Source organism: Pipra filicauda, unplaced genomic scaffold, assembly GCF_003945595.2.
Source record: "Pipra filicauda isolate LSUMZ 115617 unplaced genomic scaffold, ASM394559v2 scaffold1398_size14943_pilon, whole genome shotgun sequence".
Taxonomy (NCBI): Eukaryota; Metazoa; Chordata; class Aves; order Passeriformes; family Pipridae; genus Pipra; species Pipra filicauda.
In genome coordinates, this window is record NW_024103871.1 from 1 (window position 1) to 14,943 (window position 14,943).

General features: G+C 45.9%; 1 protein-coding gene across 1 annotated transcript; it reads right to left on the reverse strand.

Moving 5' to 3' along the window:
* Window positions 1–50: 50 nt before the first annotated feature.
* On the reverse strand, window positions 51–13,713 carry LOC113984023 (mitochondrial import inner membrane translocase subunit TIM44-like; the record flags this gene model as incomplete). The annotated part of the gene is made up of 9 exons (XM_039378450.1): window positions 51–743; window positions 2,324–2,413; window positions 4,994–5,044; window positions 6,934–7,058; window positions 7,352–7,444; window positions 9,731–9,816; window positions 10,448–10,587; window positions 11,885–12,034; window positions 13,587–13,713. Coding segments are annotated over 9 exons (1,072 nt in total), but the record flags the coding sequence as incomplete, so codon positions are not given.
* Window positions 13,714–14,943: the final 1,230 nt, after the last annotated feature.

A 14,943-nucleotide genomic window follows, 5' to 3' on the forward strand; every position in this document is an offset into this window, starting at 1 on the left:
TAATCCCCTTTTTTTTTTTTTTTTTAAACTAAATTCAATGGTTGCAAAAAAAAAGAAAAAAAAGCCAATATTTATTAAATACCTGTATTAATCCCAAGGAAAACGAGCTGGGAACTGCCAGCTCCAGACATCTCCCTCATTAGCCATCATTAAGCTACTTAAATATTGCACAGGCACGAGGCAAGTTGGAGCTGTCTGGAGTGAAACTCCTGGGAATAAAGGTATTCCAGAGGCTCCTCTGTCATCAATTCTGGGAACAAGGATGTTCTGACAGCTTGACATCACTCCAGCCCCAACTCCCAAGGGGTGCCAGGGATTTGCTCCACAAATCATTCCCTGCCCGAGGCTTCCCCAGGAACCACACACGGCGTTAAATCCAATTTCTGGATGGCGGAATTCCATGGAATTCCACGGAATTTCATGGAATAAGGGCGTGTGGGGTTTTATTTTGTGTGAAGTGTGGGGAGGCAGCAGCCTCGTTATTAATTTTATTACTGAGTGATTTTAATTGAGTGATTTCCCCCCAAACAACTTCAACCCCTTGTTCGGCAAAGGATTTTCCAGTGCCTTTTAGGAAGGGAAAAAAAAAGAGGGAAAAAGAGCAGGATGAGGCTTTCCCAGCCCCCACTCACCGGATTTCCTTCCACCACCTCTCCTTTGTGGTTCTTTATCACCATCACGACCTGAGCCTGGAAGGTGATGATCAAAACTGGTCCCTGCTCCATCATCTTCCCCATGGCCAACTGCAAGGAGAGGGAATTCCGTCAGAAAATAAGGAAAGCCCCTCAGAAAAACAGAAAATTCCCTCAGAAACCCAGAAAATTCCCTCAGAAAACCAGAAAATTCCATCAGAAAAGCAGAAAATTCCCTCAGAAAACTAGAAAATTCCCTCAGAAAACTAGAAAATTCCCTCAGAAAACTAGAAAATTCCCTCAGAAAACCAGCAAATTCCCCCAGAAAACTAGAAAATACCCTCAGAAAACCAGAAAATTCCGTCAGAAAACTAGAAAATTCCTTCAGAAAACAAACAAATTCCCTCAGGAAACCAGCAAATTCCATCAGAAAACCAACAAATTCCATCGGAAAAGCAGAAAATTCCATCAGAAAAGCAACAAATTCCATCGGAAAAGCAGAAAATTCCATCAGAAAAGCAGAAAATTCCATCAGAAAAGCAGCAAATTCCATCAGAAAACTAGAAAATTCCCTCAGAAAACCAGCAAATCCCAACAGTGCCCTGCGGGAGCCGCTCCCTGCCTGCCCAGAACCCTCCGGAACGTTCCAGAACAGCAGCCTGGACTCTCTCCAGCCATTCCTGCCCTGCCCGACCTTGAGCCACGGCAGGAATGTCCATGATCCTGCCTGAATCCCCCGGGAATGTGCTGTTTGCCTTTGGGATTAGCCTTCCCCAACCCAGCTGCTGCTGAGCCGAGCCAAGGTGCCCCGGGAGCAAGGACACAAACCACACACTCGGGCTTGAGCACAAAATTCCAGGAGTTTTCCCTTCCGGAGTGGGATTCTCCCTCCCATCAGAGGGATTCTCCCTTCCAGAGTGGGATTCTCCCTCTCAGCAGTGGGATTTTCCCTCTCAGCAGTGGGATACTCACTTCCAGAGTGGGATACTCACTTCCAGAGTGGGATACTCACTTCCAGAGTGGGATTCTGCCTTCCATCACTGGGATTTTCCCTTCCAGAGTGGGATTTTCCCTTCCACTAGTGGAATACTCCCTTCCACAGTGGGATTCTGCCTTCCAGCACTGGGATTTTCCCTTCCAGAGTGGGATTCTCCCTCCCAGTACTGGAATTCTCCCTTCCAGAGTGGGATTCTCCCATTCTACCAGTGGGATTCTCCCATTCCACCAGTGGGATTCTCCCTTCCAGAGTGGGATTCTCCCTTCCAGCAGTGGAATACTCCCTTCCAGCATTGGAATTCTCCCTTCCAGCAATGGAATTCTCCCTTCCACCAGTGAGATTCTCCCTTCCAGCAGTGGGATGCTCCCTTCCAGAGTGAGATTCTCCCTTCCAGCAGTGGGATTCTCCCTTCCAGAGTGAGATTCTCCCTTCCAGCAGTGGGATTCTCCCTTCCAGAGTGGGATTCTCCCTTCCACCAGTGGGATATTCCCTCCCAGCACTGGAATTCTCCCTTCCAGCCCTGGGATCTGTCCCTGTGGGAGCAGAGCTGCCCAACCCCAGAGGCAAAACCCAGCAGTTAAAGCAAAAACGGTTGGATTTGATGACCTTGGAGGTGTTTTCCAACCTTAAAAATTCCAAGAAAACCCCCGCTGAGTTTAATCCAGGCCCCAAAGTGAAATCCTGGGACACTCACGTCGATGTTGTCGATGTCCAGGATCCTGGAATGGAACTGGAGCCCCAAGGCTTTGGCTTGCTGGATGGGATGAGCCAGCTGGCTGTAAGTCTAAAAGGAAGCAACAAAAAAAACCCCTTTGGAATTGTCCTGTCCCAAAGAAAAAAGGGGAATTTCCATGCAGGGAGAACTAGCAAAAAACCAAAGGGAAGAGGGATCTGCTGGGATATTGCAGTGGGATATCCAGGGATATCAGGACTCTCCAAGCACCACCTTTTGGGGGCAGCTCGGGTGTCCCTGCAGCTTCCCAGCCCGTTTTTGGGGATCTCCCAAAGCCCTAAATAATTTTGGGAAGGTGCTGGATGGGTGTCTGGTAGCAGAGAGCTGCACCAGCGCTCCGGGGTTCCCCAGAATTCCCTTCTAAATCCCATTTTTCCCTGCCCAGAATGTGTGGACACCAAGGCATTCCCAATCCTGGGCAGACAGGGAGGAACAATCTGGGATCCAGGTTGTTTTCCCAATTCCCAGCCAGCCCTGGAGGCAGCCCAGCATTCCCTGGCTCCTCTGAGGCACAGCTGGATGGTTATTTATGGATCAGAACCCTCGGGAATGCTGAATCTCTCCCTGCTTCCAGCATTCCCGGAGCATTCCTGGCAGGAATCAAACAGCACCTCCCTCCCCCACCAAGGACCTTCCACCCTTCCCCACGAGGGAACATCCCATAGGAATTCCAGGATTGGAGCCACGGAGAGGGAATTCCAAGGGCAGCAAATCCCAAAGCATCCCGGTTTGAGCACACAATTCCAGGAGTTCTCCCTTCCAGAGCGGGATTCTGCCTCCCAGCAGTGGGATTCTCCCTTCCAGAGTGGGATTCTCCCTCTCAGCAGTGGGATTCTCCCTTCCAGAGTGGGATTCTCCCTCTCAGCAGTGGGATTCTCCCTTCCAGAGTGGGATTCTCCATTCCAGCAGTAGGATTTTCCCTTCCACTAGTGGGATTCCCCTTCCACAGTGGGATTCGCCCTTCCAGCACTGAGATTTTCCCTCCCAGAGTAGGATTCTCCCTTCCACCAGTGGGATTTTCCCTTCTGGAGTGGGATCCTCCCTTCCAGAGTGGGATTTTCCCTCCCAGCAGTGGGATTCCCCTTCCACGGTGGGATTCACCCTTCCAGCACTGAGATTTTCCCTCCCAGAGTAGGATTCTCCCTCCCACCAGTGGGATTCTCCCTTCCAGAGTGGAATTCTTCCTTCCACAGTGGGATTCTCCCTTCCAGAGTGGAATTCTCCCTTCCACAGTGGGATTCTCCCTTCCAGCACTGAGATTTTCCCTTCCAGAGTGGGATTATCCCTTCCACCAGTGGGATTTGGGATAAAACCCCCCCACAGATTTTGTGCTGCCGGTTTTATTCCAAGGCTTTAACGATCCCAAACTCATCCTGTGGGATGACTCCCTTAAGAGGCTTTACCTCCAAATATCGGGAATATTCTCCCATTATCCTCCCCTTTCTTATTTTCCTGCTGATTCTGGACTTAAGAGCTTTAATTTCTAATTACAAGGCTCCGAAATGTTTGATTTTTGGGCTCGGGAAGCACAAGGAATCCACTGCTTTTCCCAGGGGAATCCTTCCAAAATCCTGCCTCTTCCAGCCCTCTGGTGGTGGGGACACGGAGGAGACTCGCTCCGAGAAATTCCAGTGGTTAACCAGACAGCAGGAATATTTTGAAGCCTAAAATCCAATTATTTTGGGGCTAAAATCCAATTATTTTGGGGCCTAAAATCCAATTATTTTGGGGTCTAAAATCCAATTATTTTGGGGCCTAAAATCCAATTATTTTGGATTCTACAGCCCAATTATTTTGGATTTTCCATCACAATTGTTTTGGATTTTAAATCATAATTGTTTTGGATTTTACATCACAATGATTTTGGATTCTGAACAGAATTATTTTGGATTCTACAGCCCAATTATTTCGGATTCTACATCTCAATTATTTTGGATTTTAAACACAATTATTTTGGATTTTACATCCCAATTATTTTGGATTCTACATTCCAAGTATTTTGGATTCTACATCCCAATTATTTTGGATTTTAAACACAATTATTTTGGATTTTACATCCCAGTTATTTTGGATTTTACATCCCAATTATGTTGGATTCTACATCCCAATTATTTTGGATTTTAAACACAATTATTTTGGATTTTACATCCCAATTATTTTGGAATTTCCATCCCAATTATTTTGGATTTTACATCACAATACTTTTGGATTTTAAACAGAATTATTTTGGATCCTACAGCACAACACTTTTGGATTCTATATCACAATCATTTTGGATTCTAAATCCCAATTATTTAGGATTCTACAGCCTAATTATTTTGGATTCTAAACAGAATTATTTTGGATTTTGGAGCACAGTCATTTTGGAGGAGTGAAGCCCAGAACAAATCTATTTTCAGGCAAGGCTCTGCTTCCATGGAGTCAAATAATACAATATATTATATTATTATATATATTATATATACTATTATATTATGATATAATGTATTATTATATTTCTGACATAAATCCCCTCTCAGCCTCTTCTCGAGGATAACCAGGCCCAGCTCCCAAGCCAAAAAAAAGCCCAATAAACCGATTTCCAAGGGAGAATTCCCCCCTTCCCAGGACATTTCCAGGAGCTCCACTCACGGCCTCGTAGCACCAATCCTTGAGGATCTCGAGCTCCCCGGATATCAGAGCCTGGGAAAAGGGAATAAAACAGGGACATTTTATCACAGGGTGGAAATAAGCAGCAATTCCAGCAGCAAAACACCCTAAATCCAAGGAAAACGGGAGTTTCAAAGAGGAACAGGAATAAGGACTTCAAAAAACACGCATGAACTGAGTCCAATAAATCCAATAAATTTCCAGGATGAAGCTCCTAAACCTTCCTGGTAAACTTTCCTGTTGAATTTCCCGTTCAAATTTCCAAAAAAGTCCCCAGAATTCCCATTCCCGGGGAATCCTGAGGGGTGGGATCGAACAGAAGCAGGAGGGACACGCCAAGAGTCAGATCAGGAAGTTTTCGAGGCTCTGAAAAATTCAGGGCCTGGAATGACCAGATTCCACTGGAAACTCCTGGGAAAGGTTTGTCTTTGAGAAACCCCTGGAATTCTGGACTAAACCCCCTGGAATTCCTGACAAAACCCCCGCTGGGTCTGTTTTTGGCAGACACCAAAAATCAAGTTAGCTCAGGGTGGGAAGGGTGGTTTTTAATCCAATGCTTTATAAAATTGTAAACTGGCAGGAAAAATTCCTTCTCCAAGAGGTTTTTCCCAACTTTTCCCTGGCACTGAGAGGAAGAACAGATTCCCAGAGAGCTCCCTCTTATCCCTGAGCCATCACATCCCAGGAAGTCAGGGACAAAGCCCACTTGGGATCAGTTTTTATTCCTCAGATCAGTTTTAATTCCCCAGATCAGTTTTTATTCCTCAGATCAGTTTTTATTCCCCAGATCAGTTTTTATTCCTCAGATCAGTTTTTATTCCCCAGATCAGTTTTTATTCCTCAGATCAGTTTTTATTCCTCAGGTCAGTTTTTATTCCCCAGATCAGTTTTTTACTCTTTAAATTAGTTTTTACTCTTCAAATTAGTTTTTATTCCTCAGATCAGTTTTTATTCCTCAGATCAGTTTTTATTCCCCAGATCAGTTTTTACTCCTCAGATCAGTTTTTATTCCTCAGATCAGTTTTTATTCCCCAGATCAGTTTTTATTCCTTAGTTTTTATTCCTCAGGTCAGTTTTTATTCCTCAGATCAGTTTTTATTCCTCAGATTAGTTTTTATTCCACTGACCCTGCTCTTCTCCCTGAGTCCCAGATCCTTTTGGCACGCCCCAAATTCCTTCCCTTATCCATTTTTTATCACCCCCTTCCCTTTGATCCCTCTGATCCCTCTGATCCCACATCATTTCTCAGGGCAGAGGATGATTTGCTGTTTTCCAGGCCAGAAAAAGAATTTATTAGTCTTTTAAATAATGAAATATTCTGAGAGAATTTTCTGGTTTTCTGAGGGAACTTGCTGGTTTTCTGAGGGAATTTTCTGCTTTTCTGAGGAAATTTACTGTTTTTCTGATGGAATTTGCTGGTTTTCTGAGGGAATTTTCTAGTTTTCTGAGGGAATTTTCTGGTTTCCTGAGGGAATTTGCTGGTTTTCTGAGGGAATTTGCTGGTTTTCTGATGGAATTTGCTGGTTTTCTGATGGAATTTTCTGGTTTCCTGAGGGAATTTTCTGGTTTCCTGAGGGAATTTGCTGGTTTTCTGAGGGAATTTTCTGGTTTTCTGAGGGAATTTGCTGGTTTTCTGATGGAATTTGCTGGTTTTCTGAGGGAATTTTCTAGTTTTCTGAGGGAATTTTCTGGTTTTCTGATGGGATTTATTGGTTTTCTGAGTAAATTTTCTGTTTTTCTGATGGAACTTGCTGGTTACTTGGGCTCCAACTTCCTTTCCCAAGGATGTTCGAGGAGCAAATCCCGCCCCGCCTTTTCGTTTGGGCGACGGGAAAAAAATGAAAGGACGAAGTAAAAAAAAAAGTAAAAACAAAGTAAAAAAAGGGAAAAAAAAAAATCCAGGGAATGTCTCCCTCCCTCACCTCCAGGACGTTGGGGATGATGTCCCGCTCACACTGCTTCAGGAAACGATCCTTGTCAAAGGAGGGATCCACTCTGAGGATCTCCGTCAACACCTCCGACATCTCCGTCTTGGAGAACAATCCACCTGGGAAAACAAGGCAGTGGCACAAAACCAGCCCTGGAGGGGGTGTAACAAGGCAAGACCAGAGGGAGGAACAACTCCAGGCTTTAAGTTAAGCCTGAGATTTATCCCAGAGATTTATCCCAGGCTTAACTTGTCACCTCAGAGCCCTTCTGATCCCTGCGCGATCTCGGAGAACGATCCAGGCAAAGCGCGTGGAAAACGTGTGGAAAATGCTGGAAAGCTCCCAGAATTTGTCCCAAAAGGTGGGAAACAGCACAAGGAGGAGCAGGGGGAGCTCGGGGAGGAGCTGTTACCTATCAAGTCGGTGACTTTGTCGGTGACGGCGCGGGACGCTCGGATGAAGGCGTTGTCGCTCTCGTCGTACTTCATCTTCATCTCAAAGAACCCTGCCAGGAGAGCAGAGAGAGCTCAGAGCCCCTCCTGATCCAGGAAACCTGCCAGAGGTTGGGAATCAGAGCTCCCAGTTCCCTCCTCAATCTCCTGGATCACAACAGGCACCGACCACGAGGGACCTTTCCCATCGTCCTCCTTCTCAGCTCCCGAGAACTGGTTCTCAACTCCCAAGAACTGGTTCTCAACTCCCAAGAATTGGTTCTCAACTCCCAAGAACTGGTTCTCAATTCCCAAGAACTGGTTCTCAACTCCCGGGAACTGGTTCTCAGCTCCCAAGAATTGGTTCCCAACTCCCAAAAACTGGTTCTCAACTCCCAGGAACTGGTTCTCAACTCCCAAAAACTGGTTCTCAGCTCCCAAGAATTGGTTCTCCTGCTTCAGCTGCCACAAACTTTGGGAGCTTCTGGAAGATTTGCAGGCAGAAAACACACCAGAAAACTGCCCTACACCAGGAACAGTCTGATTAAATCAGGAACAGTCTGATTAAATCAAGAATAGTCTGATGACACCAGGAACAGTCTGATTAAATCAGGAGTAATCTGATTACACCAGGAATAATCTGATTACACCAGGAACAGTCTGAGAACACCAGGAACAGTCTCACCCCTCGATTCAGTGCCCTACAAGGGGCAGGAGATGTGAAAATCACCCCAGAAAGTTTCACCAGGGGTGGAAAATCATAGAATAGATCTTAAACTTGGCCAAATTTTTAATAAAACAGCCCCATATCAGTGAGGGTAAAGGTTTTAAGCAGCTCTAAGTACTTACACAAGGAACAGTCTCACCCCTCGATTCAGTGCCCTACAAGGGGCAGGAAATGTGAAACCCACCCCAGAAAGTTTCACCAGGGAGGAAAATGATAGAATAGACCTTAAACTTGGTCAAATTTTTAATAAAACAGCCCCACATCAGTGAGGGTGCAGTTTTTAAGCAGCTCCAAGTGCTTCTCAGCCTCGCTGAGGGAGGAAGCCAAGTGTGTCCTGGCTCCAGAATGGAAAACTCTGCAGAGGAAAAATCCCAAGGGCAGAAAAGGCAGGGGAGGACCTAAAAAAACCCAGATATTGAAGCAAACAGGGCATTGCTGCAGCAAATCAGGGCTCTGGGCACCATCAGAGGGATCAGACCCACAGAAGGGAGAACGGGCCCTGCAGGGAAGTTCTTTGGTTAAAAATGGGAATTATTCCCTGGAGGATTCTCCCGGCAGGAACACGGAGTGTTCTCAGTGTGGGACATCCAGGTGGTACCTGAAGGCAGAGCCTGGGGCAGCTGCAGCTCAGCCTGGACTCAAAACCAGCCTTGGAAAAATGCCTGAAGCCTAAAAAAAAACCCCCCCCAAGCTCGGGCAGATGGCTCAGGGCTGGAGGGGGGGGAGTTTGAGGAGCACCTCTCCTTGGAAAGCCCAAAAAGTGGGATGTAAAACCCACTCCTGGACACTTCCCAAGGAGCTCTGCTTTAAAAGCTGGGAAGAAACAGGATGTGAAGTTAATTATGTTGTACTTTCACACGATCATTTGGTTCCTGAACAAATCTTTTCCCCCCTCCAGCACTGCCAGGGATGGGTTTGATTTGTTGAAGGGTTCTGGTTTTAGGGCTTTTTCTGCCTCTCAGAAACATGAAATCCCTAAATAAACTACCCAAAGATATTCACAATTTGTAAGGTTTTGCAATAAAAATGGGAAGGAGGCAAAGTCCCAGATATTCCAGAGATCTGGGCAGGGGCCAACAGAAACCAGATTTTAGGATCAGGGAATCCCAGAGTGGTTTGGATTGGAAAGACCTTAAAGATCATCTCATTCCAAACCCTCCCACTATCCCAGAGTGCTCCAACCTGGCCTTGCACACTTCCAGGGATGGGGCAGCCACAGCTTCTCTGGGAATTCCATCCCAGCCTCTCCCCACCCTGTTGATTTATAAGGATTTTCCTCAGCTCCAGGCCAGGAGGAGCAGACCTGGTGCCCTCTCCTGCCCTTTCCCTGCTGCTGGACGTGCCCTTCCAGCCTCTTCCCAGAGCCACCACGAGGCTGATGAGGGAAAAAAGGGGACAAAGAAGAGCTCCAAGAGTTCTTTTGGAAAACAGGTTTTGGTGCCTGCAGGGACTGATCCAGCAGGAGGGGCTGGAACACAGATGGAGCATTCACACCACTCCCAGCACCAGCTCCAACCCCTTCCACAGGAAGGCTGGGAATTTGGGATTGGCACAGATGGAATGAGACCCACACCAGCAGGAATCAGGGCTGGGAAAAAGAAGGAAGCTCCTGCTTTGCCTCTCAAACACTCACTGTTGAAAACCACGTTGTTGTCCTTGAAATCTTTCCACTGCTGGTACCACTTGGAGTCTTTGTGCAGCACCATTCCCATGGCCTCCCTGGAAAGGGCAGGAAACAGGGATAAAACATGGAGACAGGGGAGAAAATCAACTTACAACAGTGGGAGAACAAAGAGGAGGAACATCCCTGCAGCCCTGAGGCTGATGCAGAACAGAAGTGAGGAGACACATCAGTGATAAGCCCATAAATTATACACCAGATAAATTAGAACCCCATAAATTAATTATAATCAGAATTACTTAGAATTATAATTCTAAGAAAATTAGAATCCCATTAATTAATCAGACACCCCATAATTGGTACAGCAGGGAAATAACACACCACATAAATAATAATTGACTGAGAGGGTTGAAGCAGCAGGGGAGCTCAGGCTCAGTCCTAATTCCAAGCCTAAATCCACGTGAAGATGTTAAAACTGACAATAAAACACGTGCCCAAGTCAAAATTTCATCTTTGACCATTAAATTTATAAGTTTCAAGTGCCCACTTTCACTCTGGGAAGACTCAGGATCATCAGCTCCCGCTGGGAATGTGCTCCAGGAGCTCCCTGTTCACCCCCCAAAGCCTCATCCAGCCCCTGGCTTTTAATCCCTGCCCTGTAGTTCAGTTTGGAAGGGTTTTGTTCAATTAGACACAGAAATACCCACCCCAGATGAGCCCAATACCTACTCATTAGCCTCAAATATCCTCTCCTCTTTGATCCTCTCTCCGGAATATTCCGTTCGTTTCCGGAGCCGCTCCGGACGTTTGTAGGGCCCAGTTTGCCCCAAAACACTTTCATCGATTTCCTTCTTAACAGTTTCTACTCCCTGGAAGGAAAAGAATCCCTGTCAGGTTCCATTTATTGGCCCCCCCTCACCCTTCCCAGAAAGTGCCCCTGGAGCTTCCCTTCTCCAGCCTGGCCTTGGGCACTTCCAGGGATGGAGCAGCCACAGCTTCTCTGGGAATTCCATCCCAGCCCCTCCCACCCTCCCAGCCAGGAATTCCTTCCCAACATCTCACTTAAATTTCCTCTCTTTCACTTTGAAGCCATTCCCTGTGTCCTGTCCCTCCATCCCTTATCCCAAGTCCCTCTCCAGCTCTCCTGGAGCCCCTTCAGGCCCTGGAAGGGGCTCCAAGGTCTCCCTGGAGCCTTTTCTTCTCCAACCAGGCCTTGGACACTTCCAGGGCTGGGGCAGCTTTTGGGTGACACCAAAACACACAAACCCTGATACATTTTCCACCAAATCCGAGCTTTGGGACAGAGCCAGTCTGAGGGAGTGCCAGACCTGCCAAGGAGTGCCAGACCTGCTGAGGGAATGTCTGACCTGCCAGGGAATGCCAGACCTGCCAGGGGAATCCCAGACCTGCCAAGGAGTGCCAGACCTGCCAGGGAATGCCAGACCTGCCAGGGCAGTGCCAGACCTGCCAGGGGAATGCCAGACCTGCCAAGGAGTGCCAGACCTGCCAAGGGAGTGCCAGACCTGCCAGGGGAATCCCAGACCTGCCAGGGAATGTCAGACCTGCCAGGGGAATCCCAGACCTGCTGAGGGAGTGTCAGACCTGCTGAGGGAATGTCTGACCTGCCAGGGAATGCCAGACCTGCCAGGGGTGTGCCAGACCTGCTGAGGGAATGCCAGACCTGCCAAGGCAGTGCCAGACCTGCCAGGGCAGTGCCAGACCTGCTGAGGGAATGTCTGACCTGCCAGGGAATCCCAGACCTGCCAGGGCAATCCCAGACCTGCCAGGGGAATGCCAGACCTGCCAGGGAATCCCAGACCTGCCAGGGGAATGCCAGACCTGCCAGGGCAGTGCCAGACCTGCCACCACACCCGGGAGCCGCGGGTTTAATTTCAAGCCCCGGCACAAACTCCCCCCTCGCAGCTCCCACATTCCCACTGGGAATGTGGGGAAAAAAGGGGGAATTTCCCACCTAGACCTGCTCTCTTCTGAGTCACACCCAGAGCAGCTCTTGGAGCAGCTCCTGGGGCCATAAAGGGATTTTTTTATAGAGCTTTCCCCAGTCTGAGGTTTTGTTTAAGGGACAGGAACCCTGTGGCCCAGGATACTGGGTGATTGGTATTTTCCAGGCTGTTCCCGAGGCCTGGATTCCCGGGAATTGTGTACCTGAGAGATGGCTTTGAAGGCTGCAGTCCTGCCCAGCTTCTCCCCTCCCTTGGTGACGGACTCAGCCGATTGTTTGGCCGTTTTTGCCGCTTCTTCCACGCCCTCCTTGATCCGGCGGCCGAGGTCGCTTTTACTGACCTCGTCCAAACTCTGCCAAAAAACAGGGAAGGGGAAGGTCAGAGCAGCTCCTGCCATTCCTTGTCCTCATCCCGATCCGTCGCCAGCTCTCCTGGAGCCCCTTCAGGCCCCGGAAGGGGTTTAAGGAATCCCTGGAGTCTTTTCTTTTCCAATCCGGCCTTGGACACTCCCAGGGATGGGGCAGCCACAGCTTCTCTGGGAATTCCATCCCAGCCCCTCCCCACCCTCCCAGCCAGGAATTCCTTCCCAATATCCCATCTAAATGTCCCCTCTTTCACTTTGAAGCCATTCCCTGTGTCCTGTCCCTTCATTCCTCATCCCAAATCCCTCTCCAGCTCTCCTGGAGCCCCTTTAGGCTCTGAAAGGGGCTCCAAGGTTTCCTTGGAATCCTCTCTTCTCCAGCCTGGCCTTGGACACTCCCAGGGATGGGGCAGCCACAGCTTCTCTGGGAATTCCATCCCAGCCTCTCCCCACCCTCAGGAAGGAATTCCAACTCCCAGCCAGGAATTCCTTCCCAATATCCCATCTCTCCCTGCCCTCTGGCAGTGGGAAGCCATTCCCTGTGTCCTGTCCCTCCAGCCCTTGTCCCAAATTCCTCTCCAGCTCTCCTGGAGCCCCTTCAGGCCCTGGAAGGGGTTTAAGGTCTCCCTGGAGCCTTCCCTTCTCCTTGGACACTTCCAGGGATGGAGCAGCCACAGCTTCTCTGGGAATTCCATCCCAGCCCCTCCCCACCCTCCCAGCCAGGAATTCCTTCCCAATATCCCATCTAAATTTCCCCTCTTTCACTTTGAAGCCATTCCCTGTGTCCTGTCCCTCCAGCCCTCATCCCAAATCCCTCTCCAGCTCTCCTGGAGCTCCTTCAGACCCTGGAAGGGGCTCTGAGGTTTCCCTGGAACTTTCTCTTCTCCAGGTGAACCCCCCCCAGTTCTCCCAACCCGGAGAATCCCAAATCCCAGGATGGTTTGGGTTGTGGGCAGGGACACCTTCCACCTACACTGAGTTGCTCCAAACCCTCTTCCAACCTCAGCTACTCCAAAATTCCCAAAGTTCACCAGATATATCTTTAAAAAAGTGGGAATTTTCACCAGATATATCTTAAAAAATCTGGGAATTTCCACCTGGAATTGGTCTCTTCTGAGTCACATCCAGAGCAGCTCCTGGGGCCACAAAGGGATTTTTTTTATAGAGCTTTCCCCAATTTGAGGTTTTATTTAATGGGTGGGAATTCTGTGGCCCAAAATATCGTGTGGCTGTGATTTTCCAGAGTGATTTTAGGCAGGAATATTCTGGAAAACGCCCCCAGTGCCCCCTCTGAAATCCAGGGTGATTCCTTGCTGGGAAAGGGTTGGATGGAAGAGATGCCAGAGGTGTGATCCAAGGTAGAAATTGGAATTTAAGGGGCTTTAAACATCAAATAAAAGGCTCCAAAAAAGCTCATTTTGTTCCTAATTTGGAAAATCAACCACTTGGCACCGAAGGGGGGGAAAAAAAAAAGGTGATAATTCAAATTACACCCAAATCTCCCACTTAAAAGTTGAATTTCCTCAGGGAAAGGTCCTTTTACCTCTTTAACTGTCCCCGTTATTTCTTCAAGTTTCTTTTTAATCACTTCTGAGGTTTTCACTGTTTCGGATTCGATGGTTTTCTGGGGGGAAAAAACCAAAATGAGGACCAAAACCCCCTCAAAAGCACTTTAGTACAGAACAAAATGGCATTAAAGCTGGAACTGAGGGCAAAAAAATTCCATTTTAGGAGCTCCTCCCTTGAGCCACCAGCTCACTTTGGTAAAAAGTGTTTAGAGCTCTCAAACCCAACTGTTTAATGCCAAATTTAATGTCAAATTTAATGTCAAATTTAATGGTAAATTTAATGCCAAATTTAATGGTGAATTTAATGTCAAATTTAATGTCACATTTAATGTCACATTTAATGCCAAATTTGATGCTAAATTTAATGTCAAATTTAATGTCACATTTCTTGTCAAATTTAATGCAAAATTTGATGTGAAATTTAATGTCAAATTTAATGCTAAATTTAATGTCAAATTTAAAGTAAAATATAAAGTAAAATTTAATGCCAAATTTAATGTCACATTTAATAAAAAATTTAATATCAAATTTAATGTCAAATTTAATGTCACATTTAATGTCAAATTTAATGGTAAATTCAATGCTAAATCTAATGTTAAATTTAATGCCAAATTTAAAGTCAAATTTAATATCTAATTTAATGCTAAATTTAATGTCAAATTTATTGTCAAATTTAATGCCACATTTAATGCCAATTTTAATGGTAAATTTAATGTCAAATTTAAAGTAAAATATAAAGCAAAATTTAATGTCAAATTTAATGCCAAATTTAATGTCACATTTAATGTCACATTTAATGCCATATTTATTGCTAAATTTAATGTCACATTTATTGCTAAATTTAATGCTAAATTTAATGTCACATTTAATGGCAAATTTAATGTAAAATTTAAAGTAAAATTTAATGCTAAATGTAATGTCAAATTTAATGTCAAATTTAATGTTAAATTTAATGTCACATTTAATGGCAAATTTAATGTAAAATTCAATGCCAAATTTAATGTAAAATTCAATGCCAAATTTAATGTAAAATTTAAAGTAAAATTTAATGTAAAATTTAATGCTAAATGTAATGTCAAATTTAATGGTAAATTTAATGTCAAATTTTAGGCCAAATTTAATGTCAAATTTAATGAAACATTTAATGCCAAATTTAATGCCAACTTTAATATCAAATTTAATGTTACATTTATTGCTAAATTTAATGTCACATTTAATGGCAAATTTAATGTCAAATTTAATATCTAATTTAATGCCAAATTTAATGCTAAATTTAATATCTAATTTAATGCAAAATTTAATGCCAAATTTAATTTCAAACTTAATGTAAAA